This window comes from Phaethon aethereus, assembly GCF_964289735.1.
Source record: "Phaethon aethereus genome assembly, chromosome: 5".
NCBI classification, from domain to species: Eukaryota; Metazoa; Chordata; class Aves; order Phaethontiformes; family Phaethontidae; genus Phaethon; species Phaethon aethereus.
In genome coordinates, this window is record NC_138579.1 from 31,592,784 (window position 1) to 31,615,559 (window position 22,776).

The 22,776-nt window shown below is 34.2% G+C and overlaps 1 protein-coding gene across 2 annotated transcripts in view; it reads left to right on the forward strand.

Moving 5' to 3' along the window:
• Positions 1 to 22,776, forward strand: part of STRN3 (striatin 3) — a gene marked incomplete at both ends in the record, with an annotated part of 65,463 nt that overhangs the window by 21,062 nt on the left and 21,625 nt on the right. The window contains 8 exons of one of the 2 annotated variants that reach the window (XM_082000509.1): positions 891 to 994; positions 5,773 to 5,846; positions 7,357 to 7,438; positions 7,736 to 7,915; positions 8,407 to 8,539; positions 9,762 to 9,903; positions 15,549 to 15,659; positions 22,107 to 22,247. In XM_082000509.1, coding sequence (XP_081856635.1) covers positions 891 to 994; positions 5,773 to 5,846; positions 7,357 to 7,438; positions 7,736 to 7,915; positions 8,407 to 8,539; positions 9,762 to 9,903; positions 15,549 to 15,659; positions 22,107 to 22,247 — 967 coding nt within the window. The remainder of the gene's footprint in view (positions 1 to 890; positions 995 to 5,772; positions 5,847 to 7,356; positions 7,439 to 7,735; positions 7,916 to 8,406; positions 8,540 to 9,761; positions 9,904 to 15,548; positions 15,660 to 22,106; positions 22,248 to 22,776) is intronic. The other variant, XM_082000510.1, reaches the window with a different exon arrangement.

Consider the following 22,776-nt stretch of genomic DNA (forward strand, 5'->3'; position numbering starts at 1 on the left):
CCTGTAATGATGGCCAATCCAGTAATACCATTAACTGTTTAAACTTTGTATTCGCATCTGCAAATTCCTGCGTCTTCTCTAGAATTTTGGCTTTCACTTTGAAGACACTACTTTTTTTCTTAACTAAGTTACTACCTTTATTTTTCAACTGCTTTAAAGTTTTCCACTAGACCCTTTGGACTAGTTGCAACAATAAATTCAGTAGAACATACAAGCTATCTACTAGGTTAGCAGGCAAGTAGGAAGCTTCGTTGCTTCTTTGTAAGTTAGGTGGGTAGTATGATTGCTTTTAAAAAAGAATGCATTATTTTTCTCCATATAGAACAGCACACTAAAGCAAATTCTCCCATGATACTCTAACCTTCAGCTGTCTTCAGCAGGAAGTAAAATGTGAATCCATGTAGTTTCCTGTATAATGGATTTGTAAATTGTGTATTTGAATTCATGTATACATTTCTTAATCTGTTCAATGTACTGGCATTAAAAACTAAATTGCTTAAAAGTATGCTGTGTACCTGTTTTAATCTGGCTTTAGGTTTGGAGGAAAATGTGTAATAGAATTTATGCTAAAAATGTTATAAGGACAAAAATGTGTGCATGTATTAAAATGTTTCATATGATTGCTGTTTGTGCCTTCTTTTAGAGTTACTATGCTAACTTTAATACCTTTATTTCAAGGCAAAACCCCCAACATTTATGAACAGAAAATAATACTCTGTCTCTAGGGCAGAAGTATTTTTGTTGTTAATGACTGACTGAAGTGATTAATGCAAAACAGTTTCCTTTTTTTTTTTTTTTTTTTTTTCCTTCCAAGCCAGACTTCACTGCTTTGTTTTGGGAACAGAATGGAATAAAATACATTATTTTTCTTTTTTTGTGTGTGTTTTCAGGCTCGGATAGCATTTTTACAAGGGGAAAGAAAGGGTCAAGAAAATTTGAAGAAAGATTTAGTAAGAAGAATAAAAATGTTAGAATATGCATTAAAACAAGAAAGGTAGGTATGCAAATTGTTCATATTTTATCTGACCTGGGAGAACTTACAGACTGAAAGGAGTTCCATCATATTATGTAAACTGTGTTTACTAGATGATTCTAGAGTTACTTTATGTGAAGTGACTTTATGGTTGGTCATTTTACACTATGTTTTTTGGTAAACTTTAGTGTCTACTATAAATAAAAAGTTGCATAATTTTCAAATTGTTTGGACTCGTGTCTTAAACACAGAAAGTTCAAATTGGACAGTTTCCCTTTTCTGGGTTAGAGTAATGGCATGCTAAGCAAGAATAAACGTTCCAAAAACATTTATACCTTATTACTATACCTTTACCTGCTCTTTGTGGCATTAAACTTGAAAGGATGAAGGATACTGTTCTCTTGATTCCCTACAACTATTTAAAATGTGTTGCATGATGAAAACTATATTTTGTGGCAGAACAGAATCCTGTAAAAGTTAGTATTACATTTTGAAGTATTGTTTTTTCATGTAGTAGGTGAATTTCTAGTCTCAGTAGGTGCATTTTCTGTAGCATTAATTTAGTGGTTTAAAAATTAAAATTCCATTCAGTCCATGCAGGCTAATGTCCTTCAAACCTACGTGCTCTTCTGTTGCCTGGCTATCTCATTTGACCAAAATTAGTAGTTACTTTCGCAAAAACACTAGAAAAATGATCTTGTCATGTGCCCTATAATTCCAGTGGTGGACTCAGTTCTTACATTTAATTTTATCTTGCTCTTAAAAAATAGCTGAATCCAACAGTGTAAAACATCTTGAGGATCAGGCAACAAAATAGGTAGCCTTTATTTGTTTGTTTTGATTTGAGGGGACCATTCCTGCCACACTAAGCAAAATAGCTTAGCTACTTGTTAGTAGTTCACTTGTAGCTACTTAGTTCACTTGTAGCAAAGTGTAGTGAGGCTTCACCTGGACATTTTAAAGTTAGTTGTCCAAGAGTATGTGTAAATATATTTTACATTATGAGTTAGTACTATGAGTAAGTGACTAGTACAGAAATAACTTTGATTAGTTGGTTTCATGTTAAAAACTAATGTTTTGGCAAGGGTGGCTACATAACTCTGTGTGAAGTGTCTGGTATAAAGGTGCTTCAGAAAACAGTGTGCGTTTATACAGAAAGCCCTATCGGCATATCATGTGTTTTCTAGTGAGTAGGCAGAAAGGATCTTCTTCATTCAGTCCTGTCCTTGAAATGGAAAGTAATGTAAGGTGTCCAGCCAGTGTAAGACTAAAAGTTACATTGTTATACCATACAGGTAACGTGCAAGGCACTTTGGATTCAAGGCAGATGAAAAGTATGCAAAGTGTTGGGATGTGTGTATTCTTCCTTTAAAGAACATTGAACATATCAAAGGAATAGTGTGCTGTTATGGCGAACCCAAGTGTCGTGGGTGTAAGTTAACTTTTTGAAGTTGAAGGAAAACATTTTGCTTGTTTTGGCAATAATAAACTCTGTGTGCTGCACATAGAGACTTTCTGAAAATGCACGCTGTAAGGCTCTGCCTACTTATTAAGATAATTCAGAGGCAGTTAATTACAGCTGGAGTGTGAAGACATCATGTAACGGAATGCAGAATGTGAAGGTGAACAGCATTGGTGAAACCTCATTCCTGCTTTCCCCTGAAATGCAGCTGCCTTGATAGTTTGAATTCCCATGAAATCCCAAAATTCATCTGATGGGCAAGAAACTTGTAATTACATGTACAACAGAAGCGGAACAACAGAAACATACAGATTGCTTCAGTTTTTGCAGCTAGTGGGTACAAGCCAGGGCTGCATACTTTTTTCAAGAGGAAAATCCTTGCTTAAGTCCCAGCCAGATTGCTAAAAACAGGAACTGAAACTCGGAGGTTGACTGGTGAATGTGTTGGGAGGCAATGAGGAAGCTTTCTGTTGTTTTTTGCTACAGAAGCCCAGTAGTTTGAGGGGATCTAATTGCAAAAGTATGATGGATTGAGTAAGGAAAGCAAGCAGGTACTGACTTGTCAGTAAATCATCCGGGAATGATAGTATGTTAGTTTCATTGTTGTTGCACTGAATGAAGAGTTCAGGACAATAGACATTTTTTTGCCATTGTTGCTCTGAGTGAAGAATCACAACTAATGAAAAGAAACCAGCCCCAAAGCAAAATAAATTCTGAGAATTTCAGATCTGAAAGTTGTTGACAGCAATTTTCAGTGTTGCACCTGATTCCCCGCTGCCCCCTTTCTCTTCCTCTTATTGCCAACTCCCTGACATTGTCAAAAAGTTTCATGGAGTGAAATACCAGATTATAGGGAGTGAGAAACACTCATTCAGACAATGATGACTGTTGTGATGTATCAGAAAAAAGGTACGAAACAGGACATCAGTGTGTAAGATTAAATAAAATGCAGTAGTAGTTATAAAATATTTTGATATATCTAGTATTTATCTCTAAGTATGTGTGCAACAGGTATGATAATGTTTTAGAGAAGTAAAATGTTGTTTATTATTTTAATGTCCTTAAATATTTTTGTAGTTCTGTATGAATTTTTGTAATAAAATTAGGCCTTAAGTAGTTACATGTATGGGACTTTTTGTTTGTAGCTAGTGGATATTCCTTCATGGTGCTTTACAGACCCAGACAGACTTCTTGTCTTGTGTACTCTGAGCCACTCCAAGCTTCGTTAGCATGATGCTGTGCTTGAAATCAGTAAGACTTGCTGAGATCATAAAACTGTGGCTATATTTTGACTTCATGGGATTTGGGCTGGGGCTGGCTTATATCCTTGCAACTGAGTGGTAGGATTCAACAGTTAAACAGCAGCAAGCAGTTAAATCGGCTTAGGGCATTGTTTTTCCTCCTCTTACTTTTTCACTCGTGGAAACCTAGTCTTAGAAGATACCAAGTCAATACTCAAGGGATTGTAAAAATGCCTCTTGTAGAATTCAGTTACTGTGTGGCGTGGGGGAGTAGCTTGTTAGTGATTTTTTTAAGATATGTAATAATTACCCTTGTTTGTGACACTATGGAGAGGAATGCATGTGCAAATATAGTTTGTTGGACTTTAAATTGAAGGTGATGTCAAAAACATAACTGATCTCATTACATGCAGCGGTATTTTGGCTTACTTGTAGTGGCTAGTCACTGGTATAGTTTTAGATTGGATACATCATTATCTTCTCTAATGAACAATTAAAACAGAATTTTAATTAATGTTTTGAAATTGTAGCTCCAAAATGGAACAACTGCTCCTAAATAGTATTTCCCACAGCTCTAAAAATTGAACAAATTTAGGTTGGATTTTCAATGACAGTGCTTTATTGACTTCACTTACGAATTGAGCAAAAACATTTCATCAACTTCATTTAACTTCACAATTTCTTAATTATTTTCATTTTGATTTGTTGGGGTCTTTTTTTTTTACCCCCAAATGTCCAGTATTTTAGAGGGCATCTAAATCATAGTATGTATGCTGGAAAGCTTGGTAGAACACTGCCCTGTTACAATGTGGAACAGAGCTTTGTGTCTCAGTTTAAAGAGAGCATCTAGTGTAGAGAGTCTCACTAGTGTATGGATGAAACATGAACATATTCACAAATAATTAAAAGTTATTCAATAGGCAGTCAGATTTAGGTCACAGCAATACCTAGCCTTAAGGAGCCTTACAGTTTTTTTAGTTACAATGTAATTGCTGTGAAATGCAGGACCTTATTTTACTATAAAGGGTCAATAGTGCCATCTACTGACAGTTTGTTGGTGGAACTGTTCCTAATTGCAATTTTAGCAGACACCTCTAATTTAGAAGGAAATCTTTATACCATCAAATATATCAGGCACTGTTTGAGACAGACTTTTACCTTCTGTTTGGAGAAACTTGCAGCTCAGCCATTTGAGAAGATTTATTGGAAATACTTGGTGTTGTCCAGCACCAGTATGTTTTTCTCAAGAAGTTTCATATTTGAGAGCAGTCTTTAGAACTGGTGGGAGCTAGATATGTTTCAGTTACTCTGAAAACTTTGGTCAAATATATAATTTAGTATTATGAAGACAGCTGTATTTCGTAGAGACTTCTTTAAAACGTGGCTGCTAACTTTCTTACAAAGATCTTTCACCTTGGCTGTACTGCAGAACATCTAGAGCTCTTTTTGCTGAGACTTTGAGTATTTTTGCAGAGGATCTATGAGGCAAAAGTCAAATTGTGAAAGGTCTAGTATAAAGTTAGAGAATTCCAGAGTATAGGTGAAGCTAGTTCATGTGATATTCCTGGAGGTAAAGGGAGGCTCATGTGTACCTCCATGGAAATAGTATCACCAAGACTGATTTTTTAAAAAATGAAAAAAGTAAAAAAGACTAAGAGCAGGAGACAAATTGAAGTGGAAATTGAAGATGGCAAACAGAAAAAGTCAGGAATCCCAAATGTGAGGTTTATTCATTGTAGTGCAAATGGCTAGCTATGACAGTGCTTCAACAGAAAAAATAATCTGTGCTAAATAGTTGAATCTACTGGTTTTTGAAAGGTTCTCTTAGTAGCTGACATGCATGAAATAACATTTTTGGAGAACATACTAAACTCATCTATAAGTTATTTGATAATTGTGAATAATTGTAAGCAGGCTATATCAAAACTGTGTTCTTGAAAGACTAGAGATAATTGTGATGCAGTAATTTTCATGACAGTTTTATTTGGATAAATTGTATTGTGTTAGTATGGTTGTTTTAAATGGGAATAGCAGAATGTTTTGAGTTGATAGAAGTGTTGTATGCTAATTTTTTAAACATTTGCATACTTTTTCAGGGCAAAATATCATAAATTAAAATATGGCACAGAATTAAACCAAGGCGACTTGAAACTGCCAACTTTTGAATCAGGTAACTTTTTTTACAATAGCCTGTTTTGGTATAATACACTTATACTAATCTTACAGTTTATATACTGTTCTAGATTTGCTCTGTTTAATTTGTTGCAACTTTCATTCTTTCCCCCACCCCATCTTAGGTGTGTTATAGAGAAGATGCCTAGGAATGGTTTTGTATTGGGTAAATAGTATTTAATCTGAAAATCAAAATTAATCGACTTTTCCTTTTTTGAAAGAACTCTGAACGTCAAAGAAAGCTTTAAATAAAGTTACACAATTCCTTATTTAGCTGCTGCACCTCATTATTTCTTATAATACCCTTTCTTAAAGGATTTAATGTTTTTTTGCTGTTGTACTATCCATTCAAAAGGGAAGCATAAGTGCACAATAAACATAAGAAATACTGTTGTTCTTTTGGTGCTTTTATAGGATGCTCATTTTTCAAAGAATGAGAAAAAAAAACCTTGTACTCCATTGGCCTGGAAAAAGTGTTGTTGAGCTTCAGTTTTTATCTTAAATCAAGGAAAAAAGTCCAAAGGAAAAATTAGGCTATCCTTATTGGTACCCTGGAGTGCATCTGATTTTGCAATATGAATCTGAAGTTGTTGATAACAGTTTTGCTCTTCACAATATTGCAGATAGAGGAAAGCATTTTTCATAACAACATTGGAGAATTTAATAAGCAGAATTGCATGTGGCTTCTCTTGAAATTTAGGTCTTTGTGAAGTTGCACTGTTGGCCTGTATTTGCATAATGTTCCTTAAAACTGTGGTCTACAGATTCTTATACCCCTATGCCTTTTTTGGTTTTGTTTGTTTTCTGCTTTAGAAGTGCCACATTTTGGGTACTTTTATACCCAGTTGAAAGTAGAGATCATTATTCCTGTTTCTTGCGTGATGGGATTTTTCGTGTGTGTTTAAAAGGAGTATAAGTTAGATACTAAAATCCTTAACCTGTTAGTTTGGACCATGTTTTATGGTCTCTGCCATAGTAAAAATGCAGTGGGTCTAGATTTTAATTGTTGATGGTAAACTCATGGAACTTGTGTTAAACTTGGCATGTTTGTTTTCTCCAAATGCTGATATATGTCACTGCTGCTATCTTCCACATTGCTTTCTAAGCATCTCTGCTTTGTGTAAGAGATCTAGGCTGTTTTTCTTAGCAGTAACACTTCAGCTAATCAGGGTGAGGTTTTCTTTTGTGTACGAGTTAAATATTTTTCTAGTTCCTTTTCTGCATGTAAGGGGTCAGGATTTAACTGATTCTATTCTGTTAAATTATTTGCTTGATGCTTCAGCAAAGAATTAGAAAAAAAAACCCTTAAATTAATTGATTTTTAATTGATTAATTAAAATCACTGCATAAGACTGCCTCTAATTTAAAGCTTTTTTTTTAAGATTTGCTTTTAGTTTCATTGTTGTCTTCTAAAAAGTAAATTGATCTTAAAGAAAAAACAAACAAACAAAAAAAACCCCAAACCCAGAACAAAAACCCCAACCCAACTATGACACTGTATCTTTCAGAAGAAACCAAAGATACGGAGGTTCCCGCAGTACCTCAAAATAGCCAATTGACCTGGAAGCAAGGCAGACAGTTACTAAGACAGTAAGTAACATTGTTGAATATTGGTGAATTCAAACCTTTCCCCAAATTATAAGGAGTGGTATATATGTTTACTCTCTGAAACAGAGTAATTGAGGTGGGCAAATAGGGGTTCAGGACTTCGTAGTCTTGAGTTTTAAGCAGTATAGAGTAAGGTTTTTCCATATGAGATGGATAGTGATGAAGCTTATTTTCCATAAATGATACAAAAGTGGCATTAATTTTTAACAGTCAATAATAATTTTTTCCCTTTTCCATCAAATATGCTTTCCCCTTTCTTTCTTCTATTAATGCATCTAGGTATCTTCAGGAAGTAGGTTATACGGATACAATATTGGATGTACGCTCACAGCGGGTAAGGTCTTTGCTGGGGCTCTCCAATTCAGAACCAAATGGTTCAGTAGAGACAAAGAACTTAGAACAGATCCTCAATGGGGGTGAATCTCCTTCATCAAAACAAAAGGGACAGGAAATCAAAAGGTAAGTGAAGAGATAAGAAATGCATAAAGTTTAAATATGTTTTACCTAGTCATTGGTATGTACTGGTTGGTTCCCATTGAACTTTCAACTGTAGAGTCTCTGAATGCTGACGAGTGTAGCTGACTACAAATTATTATGAACTTAACTGAAATTGATTATACATAGGAACATATGTATCTATATTACATACATATACCTGTATTATACATATCTATTAAATACAGGAAAATACATAGTGTATTGAAGCTGAATTTATGTCATGTAACCACTTTGGAGTTGTTAATTTAAGATTCTGTTGAGTTATGCTGGAATTAGGGAGCTGTAGAAAATTCTTTGTAACAACTATTTCTTGTTGTTTTGCTAGTTTTAAGCAAACTACCTGTTTGGTAACTTAAGCTGTTAGGGAGCAATTGCATTTAATCTGATTAATCTTCTAAAAAATCTTGTCAGCAAGTAAAATGGATTCTCTGTTAATATTTTTATTTATGTAGGAATTCTGGTGATGTTCTTGAAACATTTAACTTCTTAGAAAATGCAGATGATAGTGATGAAGAAGAAGAGAGTGACATGATAGAAGATATTGCAGAAGGAAAAGAAAAGCACCGGATAAATAAGAAACACAAAGTAAAAGACTTACTTTTTTTTTAAAATCTAGATCTTAAATCCCCTTTAAAGAGGGAAATCTTTTTTTTCCTGATGATTAGAAATGTGTTATGTTAAAATGTTCGTTATTGTACCTTTGTTACCTGAATGAATTGTAAGCAATGTGTTCCTGGTAAATTTGGCGGTTTAGTTAATATATTACCTTGAAAATTTAAAAACAACCAACCAACCTGTTTGCAAATGTGAATTAATTGCTGAAAAAGATGACTAATTTGGCCATATTGGCTTCTCTGCATGCTTTGAGTCCCTTTATGAGGTGAATTTAGCACAATACAGTGTGCATCCTTTCTGAATTATGGAGAAGGTAGGGAAAATTCCTTAGAAGAAACTAAATTATGTAATGAGGAAAAAAATCAGTTCCATGCCAAATACATGTTTAATTCTTCCTTTAGTACAGCTTTTTATTAAATATGTTAACAGCCTAGCAGAGACTTGTCTCCAGTAACCTTCTCTTTAAGGTTCAATTAAGTTTTGTTCTGTCTTATTTTTCTCTTTAGTTTTCCATTCTGTGAGCAGCTTTCTCCATAGTATAGACTATATTACCTGTTTCTTTTTCTCCTGTACTGGAAGAGTCTCCCTGTCATTGGGGTTTCTTTATGCAAAGAGGTTGATCTGTGAACGTTGTACTGATGGTTTTATTACTTTTTTGTGCAGTAGAGTATTCTGTAGCATGATGGCCCCTCTGGCTCCATTGAATTTTCTTAAATAGCTAGCAGCATTAGCTTGGCTTGACACAAGTCTTAATCTCCCAACTTGACTTGTCAGGAAGGTTTTTCCACTATATCTTTGGTACTAACTTGTACTTCTGGTAAACAGATTAATCAAGCAGTTGGTTGAATCTTTTTTGTTCTAAACAGAAAACACTGTTTGTAAAGCTTCTCTGCAGAGCTATTGATGTTGCGAGAAAATCACCAAGATTTTCCAGTTGATTTGTTTTGTTGCTACACCTAGTGTCAGTATTCTTTTCATTTCCTAGCGATCACTAGACTGTGCTGCTCTTTTTTATATACAGCTCTAGATCTGATTATATCTGAGTGTCCTTTTCTGCATATCATATTGAAAACTCTTTTTCCCTTGCAAATAAGTACTCAGTGAGAGTAATCTATATCACCTCTACCCTAAATACTTGAGTAGAAAAAACTGTTCATGATTCAAATGGAGAAAAATGTTTATCTGCTTGCAGATTGGTAATGAAGGTTTAGCTGCTGACCTTACGGATGATCCTGATACTGAAGAAGCTTTGAAAGAATTTGATTTTTTAGTTACAGCTGAAGATGGTGAGGGAGCTGGAGAAGCTCGAAGTTCAGGAGATGGAACAGAGTGGGGTAAGATGCTAATAAAAGCATTTAGAAATAAAAGAAAACTTGTTCATGGCAGTACATAAGAGTTTCAATACCTACTAAGATGGTATGGATGTGTGGATGATTGTGATGATCAAAGGCTGATGCTTAGGTAATAGTGTTTTCCATGCTGAAATTTTCATATATATGTGTATGTGAGTGTGTGTGTGTATATATATGTATGTGCTGTTGTAGTTGCCACAAATACTATTATAGTTACATTTGTTTCAAGTTTTGATTTTGATTCCAAAACTAAGAGGAGAGTATCTTCTTTCTTGAATAAGAAAGGCTAGGATTTTGAATGGTTTTACACCTCAATTAAATGAGCTTTCAAATCTAGAATATTTTTTTTCATGTTTGTTTCTGATGAGGAGCTTTAAACTTTTTATGCTCAAGTTAAATGGGCTTCTTTGGTGTACTTGTGAAAATGGGTGATTAGTATGTTTGTTTTTTCTGGCTGAGATTTTTAGATGTTACTGCTAATGTGGCTTGTATTAGTAAAATCAAAAAATACTTTTGTACTGGCCCAACTTATCTGTTTTAATTTAGAGTAATAATAAAGTAGGTTACTAATTTGATGTGAAACAAAATAGGCTAAGTCAGAAGCTCCTGGAGCCGACGTGTTTTAAAAGAAGAGGGAGAGAATTTGGGTAGAAAAAAGAATAATGAGCCAAGTAATTCACATCTGTCCTGAAATGGGAGATCAACCATCTTAGTTTCTGAACTGTGGTGGAAGCAATTTTGTGGTTGCATACTGTAAGCCTTTCATTGTAAGGCTAAAAAGTGCTGCTAGACCATCTTGTTTGACCATCCTATGTCATTGAGACAATGAATTTGTCACGCTTAGATAAAGACCTTGGTGAGCAAACAGAATATAAAGACGTACAGAAATAAAAATACTGGCATATCTTCCAGGAAAATCACCCAGTCTTGATTTTGAAGTATTAGAAAGCATTCCTTCCTGGAAATTAGTATCAAAGGGTTAGTCACCTCTATTTTTAAAACTCAGTCTTATTTCTAGTTGGAAGATGAAGCCAGACAAACTGTTACCTTTAGTTTTGGTAATACCTATCTATTTTTAGAAGCTTTGTAGTTGCTTGATGTTGTTCCCCTTCAAAGGCAATGTTACTTCATTAGTTTCTTGATCATCTTTTTATTTAGCCAAACAGGCAAATCTCATGGTTTAAGATGTCTCACAGGTCCTGAAGCCAAGGTTTTGACGTTGTTTGCAACATCCCTTCAAATATATAGTGACGTAAAAAGTTCTGGTTCTAGCATCAGTCTTACTTATCTTAAGATAAGCTAGAACTTATTGTATATTGAAGGAAAGACAACTTGATACTATAATTCATGCAGTCAAAGATTTATCCACTGTTTCACAGCAGACTGCTGAAACTTCTGAATTAGCTTGTCCATTGAAATTCCAAGTCGTTGCTTTCCAAGGTTACTTTCCAGCATGTTATATCTCATCGTCTTCTCAGGTAGTTACCTAGAACGGGTAACTGATTCTGATTTATTTGCAATGCTGACTTTCAAGTTAAATTTTTTCAAACTTGTTTTTGAGCAGTTCAGTTGCTGTCCCAAAGTTAAAAATTCAGTAAAACTTAAAAATCTATTTTAAAAATCAAATTGACCCACCACACTTTTCAGAGAGCAGTTTGAATGTCTTTTATTAAAGTTTAAGTGAACCCATAGCAAAAGTGAGGCAGAGCATTTGGGGAGTTCATACACACTTGTGACAGCTTTTTTTGTGACAGCTGGTTTAACTACAGTAAAAAAAGCTCATGTCTGAGACAAGGAAGTGGGGAGGAAGAAATAAATATAAGCCTACTTTAATCTTAAAAATTATGTGTTCTGAGTTTTGCCATATGAAGACAATATCCGTAAGTTTTTTGTATATTTTGTACTAACTTACTATGTAAATGAGTCAGAAGACATACTTCCAACTGTAGTAGCAATGCTTTTTTCATAGTATGTCACCAATTTTAGTAAAGCTGTCCTTTCCTTAAATGGATGTTTAAGGATACAATCTCTCAGGTCTTGGGGTTAAATGTCCCTTTTTTAAAGATCAGTGTGTAAATATGAAATATTGAAGTCAATGTTTCTTTATTATCTATCAAAAATAACATTTCAAATATTGTCCCACTTAAATGCCCCCTAAAATGAAATAATACATTGCCTAAACCAGTTTATTTTAGCCTGTCATATTATTTTGAACTCTGTGAAACTGATTACTTGAAATCTCCAGGTCCATCCCTTTATTTTTGAGAGGGAACCTCATTTAAAGGAATACTTGTCATTACTTTCTAAACAACTGCATCAACCACCATCTTCAGTATTTCAGTTATAATTCATATTTTTCTTATCTTCATAGTGTAAGTAGTTGCTCTATTCTGTTTTCCTCTCAGCTTATTTTTTCTTCCTGTTTTAGTTTTCCTATTATTGGCATCCTTCTTTCACTTCTTACTCTGGCAAAGATAGAGGCTCTCTGAAAAAATGTAAATGTTTACATGTGTGTTTCTTTATAATGCTTTTATTTAGTATCTGGAAACCAAAATTCTGATATTTAGGCTCTAAACCTATTGCCTCATCTTGCTTTATTATTACTTTCAACACTTAATCATCGAAGTATTATCTGTAGGTCTAACTTCAGATATGCTAAAATATTTCATGGCCAAATTTGATAGCGAAACTGTAACTATTGGAGACTTCTGCAAGCCAGCCACCAAATGTGTAAGTTTGGGTTGCCTTTTTTTTTTCCCTTCCTATAATACAGCTTTTTATGAACGCATTCTTTTTTGTAAGTGCCTCATTTAATATACTTTGAGCCTTAAATTATTTTCAGGCATTGTGATTTGAAGTGTCCTGTCATGCGACATGTTTTACTTAGGGACAGCTTATCTTCAAAATAGTGAAAGATAAGCAAATTCAAACAGTGTTAAATAAAGAATGAAAGTATGCAGCACACTCAAAAATGAATGTACATTTTTAGATTAAAAATTTATAAATGCCTTGTGGTGATATAGTATCATCAAGAAAAAGATGCATATAGAACTTCTGTTTGCTTAAGCAAACAGGAATAAATACTTCTTATTATATATTATGTTACATATTTCAGATACTACATGTTATGTAGTCTTTTTATGCTGCTTATGATTTTGATGACTAACCACGTGTTCATCACTGAATTTCTCCTCTCCATGAAACACAAAAGCTCTCTTTACAGATGGACCATGAGTCAGAGGGTGACTGACTGTGCCCAGAATTCTGGGTGGCAGAGTGTGACTGGAATTCAGAGTCTCCTGGGTCATCTTTTAAATTAAAAATAAATAAATAAAAGCCTTTCTCCACTAAATGGTATTGGCTAGAGGACATCCTGGATCCTCTGCATTGTCCTGATGTCAGTTTAGTGTGGGTTATAAATACTGCGGGCAATTTGGGGAACTTCACTCCTAAGGGGCAATTACAGAGGTCTTCTAGTTACATGGCACTGTTCTGAAAGCTAAGTGTATCTAGGTATACCTGAGAGAAACACTGCTGGGTTTTCCTGAAAATCTCCATTGAAAATTCATGACACAGATTTAGTGTTTTATCTGGTTTTCTCTTTATGACCTACATTTCAGCAGCTGATAGCATGGTTTTTGAGTATTTATGTTTGCAGACTTATGTTTTTCCTGGTTTCTGTTTGCTGAATGAGTCCAGTTCCTTCAAATTCTTTGTATTGATACCTAAATGCCCTGTTTGTTTTGCAGTCTACAGACAGATGTTTTCTAAACTTCTAGTGTAGAACACAGAGTGAACATGTTACTTCAGTTCTGTCATCACCATCACTGAATTATGTGAACTACTCCTGGTTTAATGCACCCACCTTTTAAATATACCAGAATGACAGTTTTGTTGTGGCTTTGTTTTTTTTTTTTTTTACAACAGCATTACATTGCTGTTACATATGTTCAACTTCTGGTTCAGTTTAATTGCTGAATCATTCTCTGCAATGCTGCAACCTAGCTGATTATTTTCTTTTTATTAATGGTGCTTTGGATATTACTATTACTTTTTAATTTTAACTTGATCTTAACTGAATTTCCTTTCCTTGGGTTTTAAGGTTTTTTGTGTTTCAGGTTTTTTTCTCCTAATTTCCTTCCTCTTTTGGTTGGGCATATCCTCTGACTTATCTTTCTGTGCCTTTTGTATTTTCTGACTAATCAGTGTTCTTCTCTGTCAATGTCTTGGCCCTGCAATCATAAAGATTGAGGTCTTTGTGTTTGCGGTTTGGTAGTCGTAGCTGCAGTTTGGTGTAGGATGTCATTGTTCTGTTCCCCTCTGCACAGTGCTTTGTGAACAGCACAGGGGACTTTGCCTTTATGCTGCCCAGTTCATGCCTTTGCCATTTTTGCCATTTCTATATTCTGCCTCTTTGTTGAAGATCGTTTTTCACTGTCATTGATCATCCCTATTTCAATGATGGTCTTCTCGTAGATGCATCAGTATCTTAGGATATCTTCTCATTCATTGTCATGTTTTGTCATGAAACGTGTAGTTGAATAACTCCTATTGGTTTGCATCCTAAATGCATGTTTCTTTATCTTTGCTGTGTACAGCTCCTCTTGTGCACTTTTATGACTGTAATGGTTGTAACTTCAAAAAATTGCTGTTTTATGAAAACACTGATATCTTAGGTATGATTGGAAGTTGAGAACTGAGGAATTGAGTTTTATTATTTTATGTCTATAGCATTTGCAAGCGTAAGTTTAACTGGCACACAAACAGAGTTTGGTTGTTGCCTAGTTGGCTTTTAGCAAAAGTCTTTCTGCAAATGTTACGTTTACCTTGTCTTAGAAAGAAGTTTTTCCTTTTGCTAATTCTGTGTTTCCAGAAATATTTGAGGTGGATAAAGGTGTAGAAAAGAGGGGATTTGACTTTTCTTGGAAAGTAATTAACTCTGCAATATTTGTCAAACAGAAAATTACATGTCTTCTGAAACTACTGTGGAACGTTTTATTTCTGCTAATTATAATTTAATTGCTGGGATGCAGTGGGATGTCAATTTCTTCACCTATAAAAATTACTTTTCTTCATCTTTATGTAAAAAGCTGTATTTATGGACTTGTTTCTTTGGTTATATGTAGGACAAAGGTTTCTTTCTTGTGCATGTAGAATGAGTGCGAGAGAATGCATGGTGGTCTTCATGAATAAACTGGCACTGACTTACTCAGCTTGCATTTTCATGAGTGATATAGCATGAATACTTTTATTTGCTTATTCAACACTGGCTGAATAATTTCTTAACACTGTCTTTCTAAAGATGCAGTAATCGTTTCTGAACTCCAATTTTTGTGTATTTTGAAGTATCTAACATAGACAGTTACTTATGAAGCTTAATTTGTTTGCTCCTTAGTAACAAATTAACATACAATTTTCAAATATGTAACTGATATTATACAGTGCCTTGGAAAACTGTATGGAATGAGACTTAGTATTTTGTAAACTTAAAACTGAGACTGCACCTTTAAAGTAAAGATTTATTAAGAACTTTTATTAATGCTCTTATACAGCTATGATTGTAAATCGCCAACAGCTTGCATTGCCAACTGCTGATTTTTTTTCTTTTAATAATATGCTGCATGTAGACAAAGATGACCTGTCCCCAACTGCTGAGGTTTGGGATGTAGACCAGGGACTAATAAGTAAACTGAAGGAACAGTACAAGAAGGAACGAAAGGGGAAGAAAGGGGTAAAGAGTAAGTGCAGATTCTGAATCTTGTAATGCAACGCTTTTTTTGTCTATCTATATAGAAGACATTTTTTTCTCACAAGTTCTGTTGTGGTTTGGTTTTTTGTTGGTTTTTTTTTTTTCATTAAGCATCATTTTCTGTAATGGGGGCAACCAACTTTAACTTTCTACCTGCTGAATGTGACTATGTCAAAACCTTTGACAGCCATTTCCTAGATGAGAAATGTTGAAAACGCATAAAAATTTAAGGTTATATAGGTAAAAAGACCTAAATGCTTTGAAATGTGAGTGTAAAAATAATGAACAACTTGCATTTTGAGGATGTCCCTACTCTGAGAAGTTTTCTGAAAGATAGAAACTTTATCTGCTTCTTAAAGTATAAAACTATGGTACTGTTGTGGGTGGGTTCTTTTGGGGTTTTTTTGTTTTGTTTTATTTTTTAATGTGAGCTTGAATCAAGCTATAACTGCTATTAATGAGCTTTAATTATTTTTACAGTCTAAGGCAATGAGAATTAAAAAATGCCTGTAATGTAAATATGAACTTCTCTTTGTGGTTTTGTTTAGGATATAATCTTTATTTTATAGTGCCCTTCACTTTTTCTGTGCAGTTACCACATTTTGGTTGACACCTCTTTACCCTAAGAATTTTCAGACGAGTTGATCTATTTGAATTATGTAAGTTAAACCAAACTTCAATATTGAAGTAATGTGGTAAAAATGCTTTGGTAACTATGTCATCAGCTATACAAAGCTCTTAGTGGACGAAGTGGTATTAAATCAATGTCACTATACAGAAGCTCCCTTGATTGCAGTGTTTTTATTTTGAAAGTATACTATAACAGTTTCTGGTGATATTTAGTAAAAAATATTTTTTCCTTGATTTGAAAAATTACGTGAATATTTACTAACTAAATTAAATTATATTAAAATATAGCCCTTCATGAAGAATTCTGTAACTATTAAGATTTAAATTTGCTTTGTAACATCTAACAAAATTTAGTTAGCGCATGTTCATTCCTTTTTCAGCAATTTTGCATGACTTGCATGTACACGCATACAAGTAGAAAATCTTTGAAGTAAAGATTTCTACCTAGTCTTTTGTTTAATTAGAACTCAGTAGTAATCAGGGTGCTAACAGGTATCCTCATTTAACATGTAAATCAGCAGTTGACACCAAACTCACATGAAATATTTGGTAGGGTTAGGAACTTCAGTTTAATACTAAAATGGACTTCTTTTTATTTGAAATTTTCTTATTAAACTTCACAGTTTAGACTCTTGGAAGCTCAGTGGCTGCAAAATAACAGCAAATGTTTTGAATTCTGGGGGGAAAAAAACAAAGTAATTATTTAGGGGATTTTTATATTTCTCTCTCAAAAGATTGTGCCTTTAGGTTATCACATACAGAAAGTTCTTGAAACTGTACTTTTGTTTCAATTCTAATCTTTTTGCACCCACCATACCAGTTAGGTTCTACTTTCTGGCTTGTGCAAGGTAAGCAGCTGTAGAACAGGGACAACTTGTGGTGTTCTAGGACTATAAATTCTATGAAAAACTCTTCTCAGGCCTTCAAATTTGTTTTAGTGGCATTATTTTGGCTTGTCTAGAAGGTTGTCTTTTCTCCACTTGTCGCTTCCTTGGCTGCTAGACAATCAAGAATTTCTGTCATCTTTTCGGGTTTTCATCTGTAAAGCTTAAAATTTCCAGAAGAGGATTATAATTCTCACTCATCAAAAATAACTACTTTGTCAACAACTGGCATTTTAATGGTCTGCATTGCTGATCAAATTGATTGTGACGATAATTTAAAATAAGAGTAAATATTCTATCTGAAATGTCCAGTTGCAAAATTTAACTTTGCAACATTATTATCAAAACTTTCCTGCAGTTGCTGCAAACAGTATAACATTGTTTTGTACCACGAATGGCATGACATGTTGGACATTAATTATTATTTGACGTATATTGTCTTTTGACAATCAAAACTTAAAGGAGTATTTTCTTCATCTTAAAGCAGTTTTGAAACCTGCTTATGTTCACATAGGAGAATACATGGGAGACAACTGTGTGTCACAATGCTGTGAGGTCACGTAAGTCGCTGTTTGGTCTGTTGGATTTTAAGTTTAGATTCTCCTTTGGGAAACCATGAGCTCATATAGATAGTCTCAGAGTGGTTTGTGGGATTCTGTACTTGCATCACATTCATGATAGTAGTTTCTGATTAAAAATTGGCCTCTAAATCACTGAGCTAATTGAATGAGGTAACTCCACACACGGTAAAAAAAGGCATTTAAGGTTGGACAGGTTTGTTTAAATTGTTTGATTCATAGACTTTTTTTCTTCGCCTTTTTAACATTCTGAGACTGAAAATAGTGTCAAAGGCCTTCTTTATTCCTGCTTCTTATTCAGAATGAAGTTTATGAATAATACTCATCTCTTACTTTGCTCTTCCATGAGTTGTCAGACTTTCATCAGGATTTATTTCGAGCAATGTCAGAATTTATATACATGGCAGTATATACATCATCATAAAGTTCAAATAAATGTGTATTGACTATGACCTCTTGCAATACTTTGAAGACAGCATAATAGGGCAGACATTCTAATGGTTCTTTTGCTGCATATTCATCTGGTAACTACCATAATCTGCATTTATCTGACTGTTGCCTTCATAACATGGTCTTCATAGCCCTGGCCCAGGTATGGTAACTTTCATTGCAAGTGTAGAGACAAGTAAGTAAACAGAAGTAGATTTGATTCTGGGTGGAACACCTTAATTTAGGTCATCTGCTGTCAGCATTTATGTTTTCATAATGCAATACTTCCTTTTTTCTTTTTTTGGGGGGTGGTGATGGTTTTTTTCTGTCATGATAGTCACCATGTTATGTGGAAATACTACCTATGAAAGGATCTTGAAAAAAACAAAAACAAAAACACCAACAAAAAACGCTGTCAAACCAAAACCCACCCCACACTTTAATGGCCTTTATAATATCAGCTGTTAAATAACCCAAAACCTGTTTATTGAAGAGTTCTTACATGAAAAAAAAAATAGACAAATCAACCACAACCTCTTCTGGACTTCGTTGTGATAAATAGATAAGGAGTTACGTTTGATTTTTTCCAAAATGAGGCTTACCTTTTACAGTAATATGCTGAATTTAAGGCCAGTTTCTTGCCCAAATTTCTAAGATCAATTTTGGCAGGTAAATCAGGGGATGACTTTTTCAGATACAGTCTGACACATTTTCAGAACACAATAGTGGAGATGATACATATTTCATACTACCAGGTCAGAGTGTTCTCAGCGATTTGAAAAGCAGTTTTCACATCTTAAATTATATGTGTACATCACTGTTAAAATTAAGGTAATTTTTCAGATTGTTGTTAGTTTTCTTTAAACTTTTCTCATTTGAAACTTTTCTCATTTTTAACTTTCCTGCGCTTTTCCCTTAGTCTAATTGTTCTGTATTTATGAAAAAGTATCTGTCCCAATCAGTTTGCTAGCCTTGATTTCTGGGAATACAGTGTAATAGTTGATAGGCATGAAAACAGATTTGGATTTTACCATCTTCATTAGCATCACCTGTTGATGTAGAAGGATCCCTGTGTTATATTCAGACTTGGGCTATTACATCTTGGAGCTAACAGAAATCTGCTCATGGCTTCTCAGACTATACAGCTTCTCAGACTACAGCTTTTAAGCACTGATTCTTCAGTTGCCTTTTGCACTTTTGATCTCTGAAGGAGAATACACTGGGAATGGGATTGTAATTGTTTTGCTTTTGTTCGTAACAGGTTCACATTTACTGATTTTTTTTTTTTTTTCCTAGTCTTTTCTTGAGGATGAAACACAGTCATCCAGTTTGTGCCTTGAACATAGCTGGTTATGCAGAGACAGCACATTCTTACCCTTAAAAATATCTTTGTAACATTTAAAATACTTGAACGATTATATGAAGGTACACTTGCACTTATTTGAAAGCAGAAATCTGCAGTCTTCTGTGGTGGTGGCACAACCTTGAATATTGGCATTCTTCAGCATGAAAGACAGAGAAGTTGCTGGGAACAGCAGTTATTACTCTTCCGTAAACTTCAGAAAGAAGTTTCTCTCTGTATTGTATGATGGATTGAGAGCTATGCTGAGGTTGTTGTTATTATTTTGAGGTATTCTGAGTGCCTTGAAGGGCAAGAAGTGACTAAACATACTGAAAAACATGAAAAGGCAAGGCTGACAGTCCCCTAATCAGTGACATAATAAATGACTGTCTGGTTCAAGGTAGCAGAGCAGGGGCCCTACTTGTAGTTAATTCTGAGTGTGCTCTGAGACAAACTTCTCATACCCATATGTTTGGTGCTTTCAGTTTGGATGTGAATAAGAGTTGATAACCTGTTTTTGGCATTTTCCATGCATGTGTTGAACAGTTCATGAATATCAACATGGAGAAGACAAATGTGTGTTCTTCTAGAAAGCAAAGGGTATATTAAAAGTAGACAGTTTAGGGTACCAGTCATGACTTCTGTGATGTCATTTATTGATTCCTCTATAATATCTTTAAGAATGTATCTGCTGTAGGTGGCTGGCTGACAGCCAACTAGAATAAAGACAAAGCAAGCTTTGTGGTCTGAATGGTGAAGACCTGACCTTTTAAAGAATTACTTTTTTATGTTAGATCTCATCTGCTCACTGCAATTAAGTATTGTACCTTTGAAATTAAAGCCTGTCAGTCTAGTGGCTATTAGAAAAAAAACCATGGGTGCAAAAGAGGCATTCCTCATTTTTATTATTTTACACTCACATCTAGCTGACATCACAGGTTTCTAGACTCACTTCTACATAAGAGTGAAATGAAACTTAACCACACAGGAATTCTGTTCTGTTACATAAAGGAAACTTTTGGAAGCCATTTTTATTCTCAAACAACTTCTGGGTTGCAGCCTTTGTACTTTTAACTGGAATACTAAGTGATCTGTAAAAGAAAGAGAAAAATGTCAGAAGCACAAAAAAAAGTATAAGGTGTTCAGTATTACTTGGCAAAAAAGAAAATGTTTTGCAAGTATTAATGAAAATAGTTACATAGCATCCCTCTTTGCTATGATTCTGCTTCAAGAAATGTTTTTCATTGTCATCTCTGTCTTCAGAGGGTTCTTCATTATCTCCAGAGAATTTGATTATTGATGGATATTTATTTTTGAACCCATCAATTTCAACCAATCTTTGTCAGTAAGATCTAAAAACTGAAATGATCAGATATTATTTGAAATAATGTGTTTTAGTGTTCAACTGTTTAAACTAACAGTTCTGCTTTAGATAGTCATCTGTAATTATAGTGTTTACCTTTTTTGAGAACGAAGGCTTTGTTTTAGTTTTTATTTTCTTTTATTAAAAGTGGTACATGTCACCTCAGAGTATAAGAAATTGTTTCCTAATGCTTACTTAACTAAAAAATGAACATATCTAAAAATTATTTAAGTCCTAATGTGCCCTTTTAAAGATAGTAAACACTTAGATTTTAGCAAGTTTAAAAGCATAGTTTTTGAGGGTGGGGTGGTGGGTTTTTTATTTTGAATGTTCTACAGTATAGGTAAGTGCCTGCAATCCCAGGAAGGACTCTTTATCGATTAAAAGCTGGTTATGTCTTGCATCATTGTGGATCATTTTCTTTAAAGAGATGCTGTCAGTGAAATTTCACTTTGATTGAAGCTTGACTTTTGACATGTAAGCTGTAAGGTGGAAGCAGGAATGAATTTATTAAAAACGTTAAATTAAAACATACTATTCTCATTTGCTAGTGTCTCTATCATTAATTTAATGCACATATAATTCAGTATCATCTTTTCTGTACCTTTGTATAACAAGGGTAATATACATTTGCAGTTTCATACTGTGGTGGAAGCATTCTTGCTCTTGTGTTTATTAAACCATTCAAAAGTAGGGAAAGTTAATTGTTCGTTGCACCCCCATTATGAGTTGTCTGTACGTTTTCCCTCATTTTTAAGCTTATTTTTTATTCGCACTCTATTTTTCAGTGTTAAATTGTTTAGTATAGTTAAAGTTGTGTAATATTACTAGCAAATGTTTAATTCATATGTATTTTGTTGAATAGAGAATGTTCTTTTAATATTTGGCTTGACTTCTCAGTAGGATTGTAAGACTATTTTTTTTCTCTCCCACAGGAAATTGTAGACTAGATCTACAGAACTCAAAGGAGTTACTCTTTGATTTAGTGATGTTCGTATGTAGTTTTCAGATTTGATATGTTAACTCCTCCTTTTGATTTCCAAAAGATCAATTTTGTTAATATACAAAGACAAAAGCAAAGCACTGTATTTATTTTAAGGAGGTCCCATCAATAATTATTCTTGTTTAATTAGTTTAATGGGTTTTTAGACTTCAGTCAAGTCAAGCGGTAGCAATCAAATGAATCTTTGCTGCTGACGTTAATTTACAGGAGTCAACAGGACAAAACTTCACGACATGATAGCTGATCTGGGCGATGATGAGATACCCCACATCCCTTCAGGAATCATTAATCAATCTAGGTCACCCTCTTCTAGAATGACTGATCATGAAGGTGCAAGAGCAGAGGAAGGTACAAAAAATTCAGCTACTTATTATATTTCAGGAGATTTCTTGTAGAAAGCACACGCTGTAATTTACTGTCCCCTCTATAAAGCTTAACGCAATTGCCACATTATTATTTTATTTGCAATTCTTCCCAAATGGTTTTATGAGAACATGGCTTGAGTTTCTGTGGCTTATCGTAACTCACCATCATTTCATAAGTATTTTAAAGCAACTTTATGTACAGCAGTGTGTTCTGAAACTATTCACTATTAAATGCCACAGGTTTGCAGACACACACACACCCCCCCCCCCCCTCCCCGTTAGCAAAAACTTTTACAAATAGGGTGTTACTGATTGAGGGGGAAGGAGGTGAGTATTAACATTTGATACACAGTTTGCATTTTAAAATGAAATTTAGAAGTGGTTATTTAAGTTATGAGACTACTTTTTCTCTTTTCCTCAAGTTTAATGTTCTCTTTTTTTTTTAAATTCTCTTGGTCTATATACACAAGTGTACAAAGACACTATTTATTTCTTTACAGAGTATTGGTTTC